At 50.3% G+C, this 17,710-nt stretch overlaps 1 protein-coding gene across 1 annotated transcript in view; it reads left to right on the forward strand.

Moving 5' to 3' along the window:
* Positions 1–17,710, forward strand: part of ITPR3 (inositol 1,4,5-trisphosphate receptor type 3) — a 75,243-nt gene that overhangs the window by 14,917 nt on the left and 42,616 nt on the right. Inside the window, exon 2 of the mRNA XM_030802735.1 lies at positions 4,536–4,606. Coding sequence (XP_030658595.1) covers positions 4,536–4,606 — 71 coding nt within the window. The remainder of the gene's footprint in view (positions 1–4,535; positions 4,607–17,710) is intronic.

Here is a 17,710-nt window from a genome sequence, read left to right on the forward strand (position 1 = left end):
CCATGTAAGTTCTTTGGTTTTATTCTGAGATGGGTGGTTCTGGCGGGTTCTGAGTGGAGTGCAGACCTGATTTGACTTACCTTTTAAAGGGATCCCCTGGCTGGGCATGGTGGCTCACGCCTGGAATCCCAGCACTTTGGGAGGCCGATGCAGGCGGATCACCTGAGGTCAGGAGTTCGAGACCAGCCTGGCCAACATGGTGAAACCCTGTCTCTACAAAAAAAAAAAAAAATTAGCTGGGCATGGTGGCAGGCACCTGTAATCCCAGCTACTTGGGAGGCTGAGGCAGGAAAATTGCTTGAACCTTGGAGGCGGAGGTTGCAGTGAGCCAAGATCATGCCACTGCACTCCAGCCTGGGTGACAGAGTAAGACTCCGTCTCAAAAAAATAAAACATTAAAGGGATCTCTCTGCTTCTGTGTGGGAAACAGGCTGAAGGGAGTGAAGGGGGAACCCAGGAGACCAATGAGGAGGTAGTTACTGAAATCCAGGTGAGAGCTGGTGGGAGCCTGGACAATGTGGTGGTGAAAGTGACAAGAAGAGGTCCAATTCTGTACCTGATTGTGTATTTTGAAGATGCAGCCCACAGGATTTCCTGACAGGTTGTGTGAGGTGTGAGTGGAAGGGAGGAGCCAAGGTTAGGTCCAAGGTTTTTGGACCAAGCAGTTGAAAGGATGGAGCAGCCATCGACTGAGATGGGGAGGACTCCCGGAGGAGCATGTTCCAGTGGGAGGCCAGGAGCTCAGCTTGCACAGGCTGAGTTTTCGATGCCTGTGGACACCTAAGTAGAGATGCCGAGCAGGCAGTTAGATCTCCGAGGCTGGAGTTCGTGGGAGGTGAATGTGGGAGTTCTCAGTGAATGTATTGGAGGTGCTTTTAATTTCATGAGTGTGGTCAAGATGCCCAACGACGTGAGTGCAGATGGAGAAGGGAAGAGGGCCAGGGACTAAGCAGGTGCTGGAGGCGGGGAGAGGAAAGGAGACAGAGGACCCTCTGCCCTCCCTGTCATTCTGCAGTCCTGCATAGCGCCTGCTCTGACGCTGGGCTGCCTGGCTTCAAAGCCTGGCTCTGCAGATTGTTTGACATCTCCATACCCTGGTTTCTCTGCCTGCAAAATGGAAATAACAAAGTAGAATTAGAAACTTAAATAACAATATATGAAAACATGAGGCAGTTCTCCAGTGCTCTGGGGACACCACCTGGATGTCCTGCAGTTCAATTCAGTTCTGACACTGTCTACCTGGAGTCAGTGTCAGATCCCACAGGTGGAAAGCTCAGTCCCCCAAGACTAATGTCACCTCAGACACCAGTCGCAAGTCTGGGCCTCTGGTGCTTCTGACCAAACAGCCATAAATCAGGGGTTCCCACAACCCCCTCTTTATGTTTAATAATTTGCTAGAATGGCTCACAGAACTCAGAAAAACAGCCAGATGGAAGAGATTAATATGGAGCAGGAGATACAGAGCTTCCAGGCCCTCTCCAGGGGTGACCCTCTCCCAGTACTCGCATGTGTTCCCCAGCCCGGCTCTCTGAACCTGGTTTTTTGTTTGTTTGTTTTTTTAACGGAGTCCCGATCTGTTGCCCAGGCTGGAGTGCAATGGCTTGATCTCAGCTCACTGCAACTTCTGCCTCCCGGGTTCAAGCGATTCTCCTGCCTCAGCCTCCTGAGTAGCTGGGGTTAGAGGCGTGTGCCACAACACCCAGCTAATTTTTTTTTTTTTAGACGGAGTTTTGCTCTGTTGCCCAGGCTGGAGTGCAGTGGCTCAATCTCGGCTCACTGCAACCTCTGCCTCCCGGGTTCAAGCGATTCTCTTGCCTCAGCCTCCGGAGTAGCTGGGGTTACAGGTGTGCATGCGCCACCACATCCGGCTAATTTTTTTTTTAGTAGAGACGGGGGTTTCGCCATGTTGGCCAGGTTGGTCTCGAACTCCTGACCTCAGGTGATTAGCCTGCCTCAGCCTCCCAAAGTGCTAGGATTACAGGCGTGAGCCACTGGCGCCTGGCCCCTTTTGGGTTTTTACAGAGGCTGCCTTACATAGGCATGTTTTTTATTGTGTTTTGTTTTGTTTTGTTTTGTTTTTGTTGAGATGAAGTCTTGCTCTTTCGCCCAGGCTGAAGTACAGTGGCGTGATCTCCGCTCACCGCAACCTCTGCCTCCTGGGTTCAAGCGATTCTCCTGCCGCAGCCTCCTGTGTAGCTGGGATTACAGGTGCGTGCCACCACACCCAGCTAATTTTTGTATTTTTAGTAGAGATGTGGTTTCACCATGTTGGTCAGGCTGGTCTCGAACTCCTGACTTCATGATCCACCCGCCTCGGCCTCCCAAAGTGCTGGGATTACAGGCGTGAGCCACTGCGCCCGGCCACATAGGCATGATGGATTAAACCATTGGCCATTGGTGGTTTAATCTAACCTTCAGCGGCTCTCTTCTTCCAGGAGGAGGTTGTGATGGGGGTGGTGCTGAAAATGGGAACCCTCAAATTACACGGTTATTCCCCTGGCAGCCCCATCCTCGGGCTTTCCAGAAGTCACCTCATTAACATAAAACCAGGTATGGTTGAAAGAGGCTTGGAATGAACAAAATTCATGCCATTTCATCTTTATTGCTTCCGATCTATTTCAGGAACTGGATACAAAAATCTAAACATTGTAACTCTTCTTGCCTTTATCACTTAGGAAGTTACAAGGGCTTTAAGAGCTCTGGCCAGGAGCCGGGATGAAGACCAAATATGTATTTCTTATTATATCATAACACTTTGCATTGTGCAAGGTGTTAATCATTCCAAAGAAAACACACAGGGGCTCCGTTCTCAAGGAACTCACAGTGTAGACACAGCAAGTCAAGAAGTAGGGAGAGACACTGCCAGGACCAGGTGCCAGAACACGAAGGAGGGAGGCCCACAGGGGCTGGCCAGGGAAGGCTTTGCAGAGTAGGAGAGCAGAGCTGAGGGTGGAAGGATGGAGTTTTGCTAGGCCTGTGGCTTCATGGGGCCAGGGTGGAGTGAGTATTAAGGCACTGCAGGCTGCCAGGACTGCCTCTGGAGAGATGAGAGCTCCAGGGACCTTGGGATCAACTGGAGGTTTAGTAGAGTTGGGGCAAGGAAATAGTGAGGCTAGCTAGGGAGTAGGTAGAGGTCAGATCACAAAAGACCTTGTTAGACTGGGCGTGGTGACTCACACCTGTAATCCCAGCACTTTGGGAGGCTGAGGCAGGTGGATCACGAGGTCAGGAGTTTGAGACCAGCCTGGCCAAGATGGTGAAACCCCGTCTTTACTAAAAATACAAAAATTAGCCAGGCCTGGTGGCTGGTGCCTGTAATCCAAGCTACTCAGGAGGCTGAGGCAGGAGAATTGCTTGAACCCGGGGGGCAGAGGTTGCAGTGAGCTGAGATTGCGCCACTGCACTCCAGCCTGGTCGACAGAGTGAGACTCTGTCTCGAGAAAAAAACAGAAAAGACCTTGTTAACCAACCCAGGGAGAGGAGGTACAGAAGGAGCATGGGCTTTGAAATCAGCTCTGTGGGTTTAGGCAAGTTATTTAATATTCACATTCAGTGTTCTCCTCAGTAAAATGGCTCTAAAAACAAGCCGCTTGCTGGGAAGTTGGTGAGAATTCAGAGGTAACAGGCATGGGGGTGTTGAGACAGAGTTGGCCTTTGACATGGTGGGTGATCAGCATCACTTTATCTTAGAGGCTGGAGTGTCATTGACAAATTTTAAATGCAGGAAGCGTGGCTGGATGGGTAGATGGGTGGATGGGTGGATGGATGGGTGCATGGGTGGGTGGATGAATAGATGGATGATGGGGGGCTGGGTAGATGGATGGGTGGAGGGATGAGTGGATGGGTGGATAGATGGATGGGTAAATGAATGCCCTCAAGAGATGCAAGATTAACACCAGCATGGGTATAAGAGGGAAATTGTCCTAGGGTGAACCAAAGAGGAGAATATGAAATGAGGCCTGACCGAGGCTGGGAAGGCGTAAGACTCATCATCCTTCCTTGGAGACCTAAAGACTCATGCCGCTAGTTTGCTGTCTCCTGTGCTTCTCTCATCTGTCTGTCTCTGGTCTCTCTCTGCTTCTGTTTCTTATGCTTTTTGTCTTTCTGACTCTCTTTGTCTCCCTCCCTTCCACTCCTCTATGCTTTTGTTTTTCTCCTCCTCTCCTGCCCCCTTCACCCACTGCCCGTCCCATCAGGGCAGCAGGGTCTCAGGGCTGGAACAGGAGATACACCTGCAGCATGTGACAGGCCCTACTGGTGGCGGAGTCCCCCCAGGACAGCTGCAGCCCCAGTCAGGGGTTGGGGTGGGCTGGCTGTGCTTCTGTGTTCTTCCTGGGGTTCTCCCCACCCCTAAGAGACACCTTGCCTTTCAACGGTGGTGCCAGGAAAGAATGACTTGATGGTGGGGAGCTTGTTAGAGATGGAGGAATTATCTTAGGGGCTCACTGGTGCCCTGGCATCCCCTGCTGTAAGGGAGGGATGCTGTGGGAGATAGGTCTCTTCTCTTCTGCTGACTGAGCTGCCTTGTTCCCCAGGCTGGTGGATGACCGCTGTGTGGTGGAGCCTGCGGCCGGGGACCTGGACAACCCCCCTAAGAAGTTCCGAGGTAAGACCTCCGTTTCCTCTGCCCCCCCCCACCAGGCTGCAGGGTCCTGGACCTGCGACGGAATTTATTCAACTGCATTCAGCCCCAGTGGCTGGATTAGATGTGGCGCTGCCCTGCAGACCTCACTCCGATGTCGGCGGAATCCCCCTTGGCTTGCACTGCTGCCATCTTGGCACAGACGTGCCATTCCCTTCATTTTCCGGGGCCACACCCCACTTCTCAGAGGCACACCCACTTCTGGCCAGGGGCCCATTCTCCCCCCAAAATCCCCACAGCCACAGGGCTTTCTTTGTCTGTGTGACTGGATGTTTTCTGAGGGAACGGGTGGAAAAGAGAATTGTCTTAGACTTTAGGAGGCCCTGGTGACAGCCCTTCCCTGTGCCTCAGTTCCTCATCTGCATGGTAAGAGATTTGGACCCCATGGTTTCCAGAACTCTTCTGACCCTGGCTGTGTCCTCAGCCCCCTCCTGTGTGTGAGTCCTGCCCTGCAGGAGGCTCTAATGACAAAGCCCCTTGGTGGGAAGTTGGTGAGAATTCACCTTGAGCAAGCGACTTCATTCACGGGGCCTTGTCCTGAGTGGTCAGTAGGCTCCTCAGGCCGCCCAGCAGGCTGAGGGCCTTTGTGGGGATTAAACAATATCCTGGCTGTCATTATGCCAAGCCAGGGTGAGGTGCTATTGTTGTGCTTACCTGTGAGGGCTGAGGCCGACTGACAGTCAGACAGACAGGTCCTGGGCGTGTTGGGCAGGGTGGGAGCAGGCAGCAACACGCTGGGCCTGCTGCCACCAAGTCTGCCCCGTGGCTGCTCCTCTGGGGAAAGCTTAGCTGGGATTGTCCTCGAGGGGGATGCTGGAAGGGGAGCGGGATTTAAGACAATCCGGTGGCATCCTTGGCTGGCTGGCTACCGGGGGCCTTGCCCATCACTTGGAACCTGCAGAGAGGCCTCCTGTCTGCAATTCTGTTCCTGCTTCCATCACGGGGCTCTGAGTGAGGGTTTTGGCTGGTGGAGGTCTTAGGTGGGAACTGCCCTGGCCCTGGACGAACCTCACCACCATAAGGCCCCTTCGCCCTACACCGTTGGCCCCTGCTGCCTCTCCACCTCATCCTCTCCCCCTTGCCTCCTCCCACTTCCCTGCAACCACACCAGCCTCCCTGCCATTCCTCATAGTCACCAGCCACACACCCGCCTCCACATCTTTGCTGTTCCCTCTGCCCTGAGCGTTCTTTCTCCAAATATCCACGCAGCCCAGATGCTCAGCAGCTTTAGGTCTCACATCTTCGGCGAGGCCTTCCCTGACCACTCAATACAAAATCGCACTGCTGGGCCCACCTCCCTTCCCTGCTTTCTTTTTCTCTGTAGCGTGAATCTGCTGTGCTCAGTGTATTTTATTTATTTGTGTTTGCCATTTTTCTGCCCCACTAGAATGTCAGTTCTACCAGGGGAGGGATTTCTGTGTTTTTGTTGCTGTTGTTTGCTGTTTTACTTGCAGTATCTGCCACACGGTGGGCCCCCGAGCACATTTGAGTAATCAGTGCATGCACAGGGCCCCTCCTCAGTGTCCTCTTGCCCTGCTCCTCACTCAGGCCTGGCTGCCCCATGTCCTGTTGTTGTGACCCACCCAGAATTCCCCCAGTAGAGCCCAGGCTCTGTGGGTTTCATGTGCTCACTTGGAGGCACAGCTCTGACCTCGCCTGTCCCAGTTCCCTGAAGGACGGACGGATAGAGACAGGAGGCCTGGGCCTCTCCTGGAGTCGGAAATGGGAGGGCGTTGAGGCTGCAGATGGAGGGTGGATTGCCGTCTAGTAGCAGGATTTAGTGTAGTTCTTGGAAAGAACTTAGAGACAGAAAGAGAGAGAGAGGTGAGGGTCCCATGGGTGGGCTCTGCCAGGACCGGAATGGGAAGCTTTGCATGTGTGTTGAGGTGTGTGTGGGCAGCTGTGTGGTGTGACAGGCTGGTGACAGGGAGGTGGGTGTGACCAAGGAAGACTTGCCCTAGGCTTCTAGTGGACAGTTTGGGGCCAATTTTTGACAACAACAAAGCCACTTAGCAGAACAAATGCACCTTTGACTTCTTGCCCTCCTCTGTCTTCATTGCACCTTCCCCCTCCCTCCTCCCCCAGGCCCCTCATTGCTTCTTCTCCATTTTCCCAAAGCCTGTGAATGAGGCCCACCCCAGGTTACCTGGGCCACCCTGTGGTCTCGTATCCTTGCTGGGTCCATCCAGCAAAGTGATGTGGAAGAGAAAGGTTCAGACTCCATCTCCTTCCCCCTCTTCTCTGCCCCAGTTCCTGGTTCCTTGATGTCTTGGTGAGGTGGGTAGAGGCCCCTCTGGACTCCCTATGGCCCTGTTGGGACCTGAGCGGAGCCGACCTTCTGGGACAGACAGGCCTCCGTACACCCTGTGGCTGGCGAGTACAAGTTGGGGCATTAGAATGTGGGACGAGAGACATGGAATATAGCCTCTTCAGTTTTGATACTGGAGCCCAGAAAAGAGAAAGATGGGGCTTGGCCTCAAGCCAGGAGTCCTGGCTTTCAGTGTTTCCACTGGCCCTGGAGGGTGGGACCCAGCAAGGGGGTGGGGTTATGGCAGGCATTTTAGAAGTTGGCTGGTGGTCATCAGAAATGGCCTTGTCCTGAAGACTTCCAGAAGTTCTGCTCCCCACCATCTTGGGGTGAGCCTGGCCATTGCTGGGACTCCCAGCTCCCTGCCCGGCTCCCTGCCAGCTCCCCTTTCACTTGCTGACCTTGGAGGCTGGACTCACAAAGCCCCCACCACCCCCACGTCAGGAAGGAACCGCTGCATGGCTCCTTGCTTGTGGCTTCAGCTCCAGCCACCTTCGAAGCCACCCTAAGCCCCAACATGTTCAGGGAATTATTTCCAGAGCTGGGCAAGGCCCTGGGAGGCCCAGGCTGCTGATGCCCTGGTATGTGTGCCACCCATGCTAGGCCAGCCCTTGAACTCTGCCTGGCTGTAACGTTTCAGGCTGTGGCTGCCGTGAGTCCCGAGCTGCTGACTGGGCTGAGCCTGGGGCACATTCCCTCTCCTAGCCCTTTTTCCTTCTTTTCCTCCTCCTGTTGGGGCAAGGGACTTGGGTAGCCCTTGTCTCCAAGTCTACCTCAGGGAAGCTCAAAAGCCTGCACCCCCAGCCCCAGTGCCCCCAAGACAAGTGTGTGGGGGCAGGTGCCAGGGAGGAGAGTGATGAGGTGACTGCCCTCCGTTTGCGTGACTGGATGCCCCCTTCCCTAGCCTACACCTCCTCTACCTGTCCATGCTCCAAGGCCGGCTTATTGTTATTGTGATTAAGACATATTTCAAGTCTACACAATAGTAAAGAGAAAATAGGGCCAGGTGCGGTGGCTCACGCCTGTAACTCCAGCACTTGGGAGGCTGAGACAGGCAGGTCATGAGGTGCAGAGTTCGAGACCAGCCTGGCCAACATGGTGAAACCCTGTCTCTACTAAGAACACAAAAATTAGCCAGGCATGGTGGCATGTGCCTGTAATCCCAGCTACTTGGTAAGCTGAGGCAGAAGAATTGCTTGAACCCAAGAAGCAGAGTTTGCAGTGAGCTGAGATCGTGCCACTGCACTCCAGCCTGGGTGACAGAACAAGACTTTGTCTCAGGGGAAAAAAAAAGAAAGAGAAAAATAACACACACCCCATGCACCCACTGCTGAGCTTTGTCAAATCCATTTTGCTACATTTATTTCAGATCTTTTTACTTTTTTTTTTTTTTTTTTTAAGTAGAGATAGGGTTTCACCTTATTGTCCAGGCTGGTCTTGAACTCCTGACCTCAAACAATCCACCCATCTCGGCCTTCCAAAGTGCTGGAATTACAGGCGTGAGCCACCGCGCCTGGCCCAGATCTTTTTACTTTTAAAGAATTAACATAGCTGTAGCCGAAGCCCCCTACATCTTCCTCCCTTCCCCTTCCTCTCCTGCCTTCTCCAGAGGTAAACACTTGTCAGAAATTGGTGTGCATCATTCAAGGGCCTGTTTTATTTTTATTTTTTATTCATGCCTAACACAAAGCTTTGACCAGGGGTCTGTTTTAATGCTTTTGCTAATTAATGCACAGGGATATAACCGTGCACGATATGGGTTTTTTTTTTTTTTTTTTTTTTGAGACAGAGTCTTGCTCTGTCGCCCAGGCTGGAGCACAATGGTGCGATTGCAGCTCACTGCAACCTCTCCCTCCCGGGTTCAAGTGATTCTCCCACCTCAGCCTCCCAAGTAGCTGGGATTACAGGCGCCCGCCACCATGCCCAGCTAATTTTTGTATTTTTAGTAGAGATGGGGTTTCATCGTGTTGGCCAGGCTGGTCTTAAACTCCTGATCTCAGGTGATCCACCCGCCTTGGCCTCCCAAAGTATTGGGATTACAGGTGTGAGCCACTGCACCTGGCTGAGTTTTTATATTTTTTAAACCCCATATATTAAAGGTAGCGTTCTGGACAAATCCTTTTGCACTTTTTAAATTCTATACTGGTTCCTGGCCAGGCATAATGTCTCATGCCTATAATCCCAGCACTTTGGGAGGCCAAGGCAGGTGGATCACCTGAGGTCAGGAGTTTGAGACTAGCCAGGCCAACAAGGTGAAACCCCCGTCTCTACTAAAAATACAAATATTAGCCGGGTGCGGTGGTGGGCACCTGTACTCCCAGCTACTCAGGAGGCTGAGGCAGGAGAATTGCTCGAACCCGGAAGGCGGAGGTTGCAGTGAGCCAAGATCACACCACTGCACTCCAGCCTGGGTGACACAGGGAGACGCTGTCTCAAACAAACAAGCAAACAAACAAAAAAATTAATAAAATAAAAATAAATTCTGTACTGTTTTCGAGATTTATCTGAGTTGATACACGGCTGTAGTTCATGTGTTTAACTGCAATGTTGCATTCCATTGGGTGATAAACTGAATCCCTTCATTGGCGCTCCTGTTGATGGACTTTCAGCTCATTTCCAGCTTTTGGCAATTGCCTGCGATGCTGCAGTGAGCCTCCTTAGGCTCGTGTGCTCAGGTTCCTCTGGTATGTTCTGAGTGCGGGGATTACTAGGTGAGAGGGATGCACCTCCATGGCATGAGAAGTGACCCTGTGGCAACTGTGGGAACAGCTCCCTTCGCTCTGCCCACATCCTTGCCACACTTGGTCTTGTCCCACTTAAATTTCTTCCAGCCTGCTGGGTGTGAAATGGCATCTTACTGTGGTTTTCATTTACATTTCTGTGACTACTAGTGAGGTTGAGCACCTTTTCGTAAGTTTTTTGGTCACTGAAAATGTACTCTTTTTTTTTTGTTTCGTTTTTTGAGATGGAGTCTCACTCTGTCACCCAGGCTGGAGTGCAATGGCACGATCTCAGCTCACTGCAACCTCCACCTCCTGGATTCAGGCGATTATCCAGCCTCAGCCTCCTGAGTAGCTGGGATTACAGGCACGTGCCACCACACCCGGCTAATCTTTGTATTTTTAGTAGAGACGGAGTTTCACTATGTTGGTCAGGCTGGCGTCGAACTCCTGACCTCGTGATCCACCCGCCTCGATCTCCCAAAGTGTTAGGATTACAGGCGTGAGCCACCATGCCTGGCCGAAAATGTACTCTTACTCCTTTTTTTCCTTTTTATAAAAGTAAGAGAAATACATGATCTAGGATCCCCCACTCTACCCTGGTCCTCCACTCTACCCTCCTCACTCAACCTCCTTTCTCCTTCTCCAGGGGCAACCATATAAGAAAATCTAACTAGGTAATTTATTCATTCAGTTAAAACATCAAAACATCATACAAACACACACTGAGAGTCTGCTCCCACCCTCTTCCCACCCCCCCACCCCCTCCACCACTGCCTCTTTAGGTCATCACTGTCTTTAATTGCTTATGTCTCTTCCAGGGTTCCATTCCGCAAATACAAACATATATCCAGATTTTCCCTTTTCTTACAGAAAGATAGCATTCTATATACACTATTCTGTTTTTTGCTGGTTTTGCTTTTTAATCTTGCTGTAGACAGACCCTTCTGGAGATCTTTCTCTCTTAATATATAGAAGCTCAAACTTCCTCTCTCTCTCTTTCATTAATTATATTCACTTTAGCCAGGCGTGGTGGCTCATGCCTGTAATCCCAGCAGTTTGGGACACCCAGGTAGGTGGATCGCTTGAGCCTAGGAGTTTGAGACCAGCATGGGCAACGTGGCGAAACCCCGTCTCTACAAAAATACAAAAATTAGCTGGATGTGGTGGCACACCTCTGTAGTCTCAGCTACACAAGAGACTGAGGTGGGAGGATCGCATGAGGCCAGGAGGTCAAGTCTGCAGTGAGCCGTGATTGCACCACTGCTTTCCAACCTGGGCGACATAGTGAGATCCTGTCTCAAAAAAAAAGATGAAAAAAAGTATATTCATTTTAGTTGCATATCCTGGACAACCATGAGAAAATAGTCTCCTACAAATTACATAGTAATTTGTCTTAAACATTAAAAAAGATTATTTATTTATTTATTAAGACAGGGTCTTGCTTTGTTGCCCAGGTCAGAGTGCAGTGACACCATGGCTCACTGCAAGCCTGACCTCCTGGACTCAAGCAATCGTGCCTTACCTTCCAGAGCAGCTGGAACTACAGGTGCGTGCCACCATGCTTGGCTAATTTATTTATTTTTTGTAGAGACAGGCTTTCACTGTGTTGCCTAGGCTGGAAAATAAGCGAACTCCTGGACTCAAGCAATCTGCCCACCTCAACCTCCCAAAATATTGGGATTATAGGTGTGAGCCACTGTGCCTGGCAAAAGTCACTTATTTTTAATTGTGGTAAGATTCACATAACAAGGAGTTTATCATCTTAACCATCGTTAAAAGTACAGTTGAGCAGCGTTCTGTACATTTTCATTGCTGTGCAACCATTACCACCATCCATCCACAGAACTTTTTTCATCTTGCAAAACTGAAACTCAATACCCATTAAACAATAACTCCCCATTTCCTCCTCCCCCCAGCCCCTGCAACTACCATTCTACTTTCTGTTTCTATGAATTTGATTAGTCTTGGTACCTTATATAAGTGGAATCATACAGTGTTTGCCCTTTTGTGACTGGCTTATTTCACTTAGCATAATGTCCTCAGGGTTCATCCATGTTGCAGCATCTGTCAGAATTTCTCTCTTTCTTATGGCTACATAGCATGGCACACATAGAGTTATGTGGCTCTGTTGTAATTTGTTTCAGCAGTCCCCCGATGGACTCTTGGGCTGTTTCAAGTCTTTTATTATTCCTGTTGGTGCTGCAGCAAAGACCCTCTTCTGTGGTCGTTTTATGTAAGCGCAGGTGCGCTCCGAGAATGCAGGCCCAGCACTGAGGTTGCTGAGGCAGAGGGCGGGAGCTCTGTGATTGCCACTTGCCCCCCACTGCCGTTGTATCATTTTGCACCCTCGCCAGCAATGTAATAAGAGAAAGCAACCCCTTTTAACTCTTTTCATGGTTTCTTCTGCTAGCTACCCCCGTGTCTCCAAATGTTATGATTATTCTATTTCTTTTTTTTTTTTTTTGAGACAGGGTCTTTCTCTGTCATCCAGGCTGGAGTGCAGTGGCACAATCATGGCTCGCTGCAGCCTTGACCTCCCAGGCTCAAGCCATCCTCCCACCTCAGCCTCCTGAGCAGCTGGGATTACAGGTGTGCGTCACCACACCTGGCTAATTTTTTTTATTTTTTGTAGAGACGAGGTCTCACCGTGTTGCCCAGGCTCATCTCAAATTCCCGGGCTCAAGCAATCCTCTTGCCTTTGTCTCCCAGAGTGTTAGGATTACAGGCATGAGCCACAGTGCCTGGCCACTACTGCTTGATTTACCAATTTTAGAGTATCTGTTGGTGCCCTTCTAAGATAGATGATAATTTAGCTTTTATGGCCTGCTCTTCCACTGCCTCCCTCATCCTCCCAACAGCATCCTGTGGCCTGTAGAATCTCTAGGGTCACCTTTATAAACCTGAGAGTCTCAGTTACCCTTTTTTCTTCTTCCTCATTCTGTCAATTCCTCCAAGCACTCTGTCCATGTCTCCCTCCCACTACTGCCATGTGTATTTTTTTTCTTTTCTGAGACAGGGTCTGGAGTGCAGTGGCACAATCATGGCTCACTCCAGCCTGGACCTCCAGGGCTCAAGTGATCCTTCTGCCTCAAGCCTCCCAAGTAGCTGGGATCACAGGTGCATGTCAACAGACCCGGCTAGTTTTTAAAATTTTTTGTAGAAATTGGGGGTCTCACCAAGTTGCCCAGGCTGGTCTTGAACTCCTAGGCTCAGCGATCCTCTTGCCTTGGACTTCCAAACTACTGGGATTACAGGTGTGAGCCACCACGCCCAGGCTGCCACGTGTATTTTTTTTTTTTTTCCAAGACGGAGTCTCGCTCTGTCTCCCAGGCTGGAGTGCAGTGGCGCAATCTCGGCTCACTGCAACCTCCACCTCCCAGACAGGTTCAAGCAATTCTCTGCCTCAGCCTCCTGAGTAGCTGAGATTATAGGCTTGTGCCACCATGCCCGGCCAATTTTTTTGTATTTTTAGTAGAGATGGGGGTTTCACCATCTTGGCCAGGCTGGTCTTGAACTCCTGACCTCGTGATCCACCCGCCTTGGCCTCCCAAAGTGCTGAGATTACAGGTGTGAACCACTGTGCCTGGCCTATGCCACATGTATTTTTATTTTTATTTTGTTTTTGTTTTGAGATGGAGTTTCACTCTTGTTGCCCAGGCTGGAATGCAATGGCGCGATCTCGGCCCATTGCAACCTCTGCCTCCCAGGTTCAAGCGATTCTCCTGTCTCAGCCTCCCAAGTAGCTGGGCTTACAGGTGCCTGCCACCACGGCCAGCTAATTTTGTATTTTTGGTAGAGACGGGGTTTCTCCATGTTGGTCAGGCTGGTCTCAAACTCTTGACCTCAGGTGATCCGCCTGCCTCGGCCTCCCAAAGTGCTGGGATTATAGGCGTGAGCCACCGTGCCCGGCCTATTTTTATTTTTAAGTCATCAAGACTGAATGACCTTTCCATTCTCTTCCATAACCACAATGACATCTTGGGTGTTTTGTTCTATAGGTTGAGTCTAAACGTTGAAGATGATTGGAAGCAGATGCAGGCATTATTTCTTGCAGAGCTTGTACATTACTGCAACTGTATAACTTGCTTTGCTCTCTGTCCTTGACTTGGTCCTCTACTCTGGTGCTTGGTTGAGCAGCAGAACCATCTGGGGTAGAAAGGGAGTGGAGGAGAGGTGCCTTTAAAAATGCATATTCCTAGACCTCACCCCAGACCTGCCAAGATCTGTGGAGGGCCTGGGAGTTTGTGTATTTTAAAGCTATCCCCCTTGCCCTGGAATGATGGTATGCAGTGGCAGTGGGCATTTGGAGTGGTAGGCACCTTAGTATTGGATGAATGTTGACTGACCTTATTTAATAAATGAATAGCCTCTTGTCTGCAGCCTCATCAGCCCTGTGCCCCTTCATCCACAGGTACACACCCCAGGACACACAGTCCTTACTTCAGGAAACCTCCCTAGACCCTCCACCTTTTCTCATGGCCTTTGATGCTGCAACTCCTGTGTGGGCCCAGTCTCCTGGCTACCCATCCACCCTCCTCTCTGCCCTTCAGCCTTGTGGTTTAGTGGCAGGGAAAGCTCAGGCCCCTTCTGGGGTTCTGACAGGGCTGCCTTTGGGCAAGGAGCGCAGCGCAGTAGAAGCATGGGATGTGTATGGCGACGGGCCCCAAGTCTACCTACCTGTTTATTTGTTCATTCGGCATCTTCTGGCACGTGTATGTGTGGGCAAGGCTCTGAGGGAGGATCTATGTGAGAGAAAAAGTTGAATCCACAAGTTCCAGGTATTAAGTTTCCAAGAAAGATATGGAGGAGTCAGGAGCAGGGAGGGCTCTTTTTTGTTTTCTGACTTCATTGCTCTCCCGGGGATGCTTCAGGGTAGTGTGTCTCATGCAGGCACAGGTTCTGACCTGCTAGTGGGCTGTGAAGTCACTTGTATTGGCTCAGCCATCATTGACAGAAATGGATAGGATAGAATTGGAATGCATCCACCCTATAGGGCTATTATGGTTTCATTAATTCTTTAGCTCTGGCTATTCTCTGGTTAAATAAGTCCAGTGAGTTTTAAATTTTGGTTATTGAAGCTTTTTTTATTTCTAGAAGTTCTACCTGGTTCTTTTTTCAGTCTGCTGTGCCATTTTTTTTATCGTTTTCTGTTCTCTGCAGGGATCTTCAAGCTTTTTTTTTTATTGATTGAAGCAGAGAAGACATATCTGTTTTACAGGTGATGTCTGCGTCTGAAGTCTCTGCATGTGTCTGTTTTTAGCATCTATTTTGTGGGCTTGTTCTCCCTCGTGGTGTCTGGTTCCCAAGGATTCCTGCTTTTCTTTGAGCATATACTGGTTATTGCATTTGAAAAATCTGGTTTGAGTCTAGGATGAAGGTACCTTCCTCCAGGAAGGCCCTGCTGTTCCTTCTGCCAGACTCCTGAGGGTCTCGCCAGTTCAAGCCCACTTGAAGCCCAGCTCGTTTGGGGTTACTTGAACCATCTGGGGGATTCCAACTGGTATCTTTAGCTCCTGGCATGAGCTGTTCTACTGTGGGCTCAGCCCTTGTCTGAGACTGTATCCCTTTAGGGTCCTGGTCTCCTGTTGACCCCTCACCTTCTGTGGGCCTGGGCTTGGACCTCTGATCCTTCCATCTGAAGAAGCTGTCAAAATAAAAGTCCGTGCTTCCGGAAATCAGGAAGTCGCCTCAAGGCAAAAGTAGCTGGGTGTTTCCATATCTCTTTTGTTTTCCTTTCTATCTTCTCTTTTTGTTGGGTAATTCTTTACCGTCTTGTTGATTCTTTAAGTCTTAGCATAACACACATTAAAAAAATCCCATTGTTTTAGTTGCTTTCTGTCACCATAGATGGTCACCATGGTTTTCAGCCCTGTCGGACCTGGAGCCTGGTACCATGACCAGGGTCAGGGAGTCCTCATGCCGTTTTAAGCAGTGGTGATCTAAGTTTTATTTCTTAGGTGAGTCAAGGTCAGAAAAGCTTGAGACCCCTGCTCCAGGGGCTGTACCTGTCCCTTTCTGCCTTTTCTCCTGTCTGGACTAGGGGTCAAAGAGGCTGGTGGGCCATGTGGAGGCCAAGTAGCTGACAATCCCCAGGACCTGTGGGCTCAGACACAGGGCCCTGCACCTCTCAGCCCCTCCAGTCTCAGCTCAGCACCTCCCTTGCCTGGCCCCTCTTTCCTGCATGAGCTCCCTGCCCCTGCCAGGAGGAACCTCTGTTCTGTTTCTAGATGTGCCATATCCTCTCCCACCTCCTGTCCTTTCCTCCAGTTGTGTGCCTCATAACCTCTTCCTCCCTCCAAGGCTAAATCAAACCCTACCTCCTTATACAGGAGGAAGTCATTTCTGGGTTGATGTATGCATCCGGCAGATGCTTGCTGAGCCAACAGGTTAGGGGCTGGAGAAACAGTGATGAGCTCAACTAGGCCCTGCCAGCCTGCCCACCCCTGAGTCTGGTGAGGATAGCAAAAAACATAAAGTGGAATTCATAAATAATATAATCTATCCATATCCATATTTTTATTTTTTATTTTTTGGGACGGTGTCTTGCTGTGTCACCCAGGCTGGAGTGCAGTGGTGTGATCTCAGCTTACTGCAACCTCCGCCCCCAAAGCCCGGTTCAAGCGATTCTCCTGCCTCAGCCTCCTGAGTAGCTGGGATTACAGGTGCGTGCCACCATGCCCGCCTAGTTTTTGTATTTTTAGTAGAGATGAGGTTTCACCATGTTGGTCAGGCTGGTCTCGAACTCCTAACCTCGTGATCCGCCTGCGTCGGCCTCCCAAAATGCTGGGATTACAGGTGTGAGCCACTGTGTCTGGCCTATATATCCATATTTATATAATGCAAAATGGTGGCGGTCTAGAGCCAGGGTCTGAGTGAGCCTGGAGCCAGGGGGAGGGAATGAGCTAGTTTAATGTCCTAAGTGTGACAAAAAAGAGAAAAGAAAGGAAAGTAATTTTAAAAATATATATATTTTATTTTTTAGACAGGGTCTTGCTCTGTCACCCAGGCTGGAGTGCAGTGGCATGATCAGGGCTCACTGCAGCCTTGACTTCCTGGTTTCAAGTGATTCTCCTGCCTCAGTCGCCCAAGTAGCTGGGATTACAGGCATGTACCACCATGCCCAGCTAATTTTTTTGAATTTTAGTAGGGACAATGTCTCGCTATGTTGCCAAGGCTGGTCTTGAAATCTTGGCTCAAGTGATCCTCCTGCCTCAACCTCTTGAGCAGCTGGGATTACAGATGCACACCACCATGCCTGGCTAATTTTTTATTTTTTAAAATGATTTTTGTTTTTTCCCACCACTTGCTGCCTTTGATAATTTTTTATTAAATTTTTTTTTCGTCATGTTGCCCAGGCCAGTCTCAAACTCCTGGCCTCAAGTGATCCTCCTGCCCCGGCTTCCCATAGTGCTGGAATTACAGGCGTGAGCTGCTATGCCCAGCCCACTTGCCTTTAAATCATGAATGTGGCAGCCACACATGCACCCATTTGGTGTGGCCATGAGTGATGTATTTTCTGAAATAGCAGAAAACTCCTGGGAAAATTTGAACAACATAAAGGACAGCTTTCCCTCAGTTTATATTGGAGTTGCATTCCTGGAAAATTCAGTGTTTGCTAAATCCATGCAAAAAAAATTTGTGCCTCTGTGTATAGCTCTAGGCCCAGAACACTGGTCACAGATGTCCACCTATGCGTGTGGGCAGGACATTTGCCATCAGGCATCACCCAGGATAATCTCTGTGGTGTAGGTGTCTAGCATCCCTGTTCTGCTCACTAAGTGCCACTGTGACAATTGGTGGTACAACCCAAATCACTCCCTGCCCACTGAATTTCCGGAACATTCCCTGGTGTGCCCCATTCCTCACCACTCTGTTGGGAACTGCCTGCCTCTAACAAGGCAGTGAGATCCACAAAATGATGTGGGGAAGCCCTGGGAGTGCCAACCCAGCCTGAAGAAGCAGGAGGACCCCAGCTGCCTCCTGATGGCCGAGCCAAACCCATAAAGATGCACTCTCAGCCGGGCGCGGTGGCTCACG

Source organism: Nomascus leucogenys, chromosome 22a (genome assembly GCF_006542625.1).
Source record: "Nomascus leucogenys isolate Asia chromosome 22a, Asia_NLE_v1, whole genome shotgun sequence".
Classification (NCBI taxonomy): Eukaryota; Metazoa; Chordata; class Mammalia; order Primates; family Hylobatidae; genus Nomascus; species Nomascus leucogenys.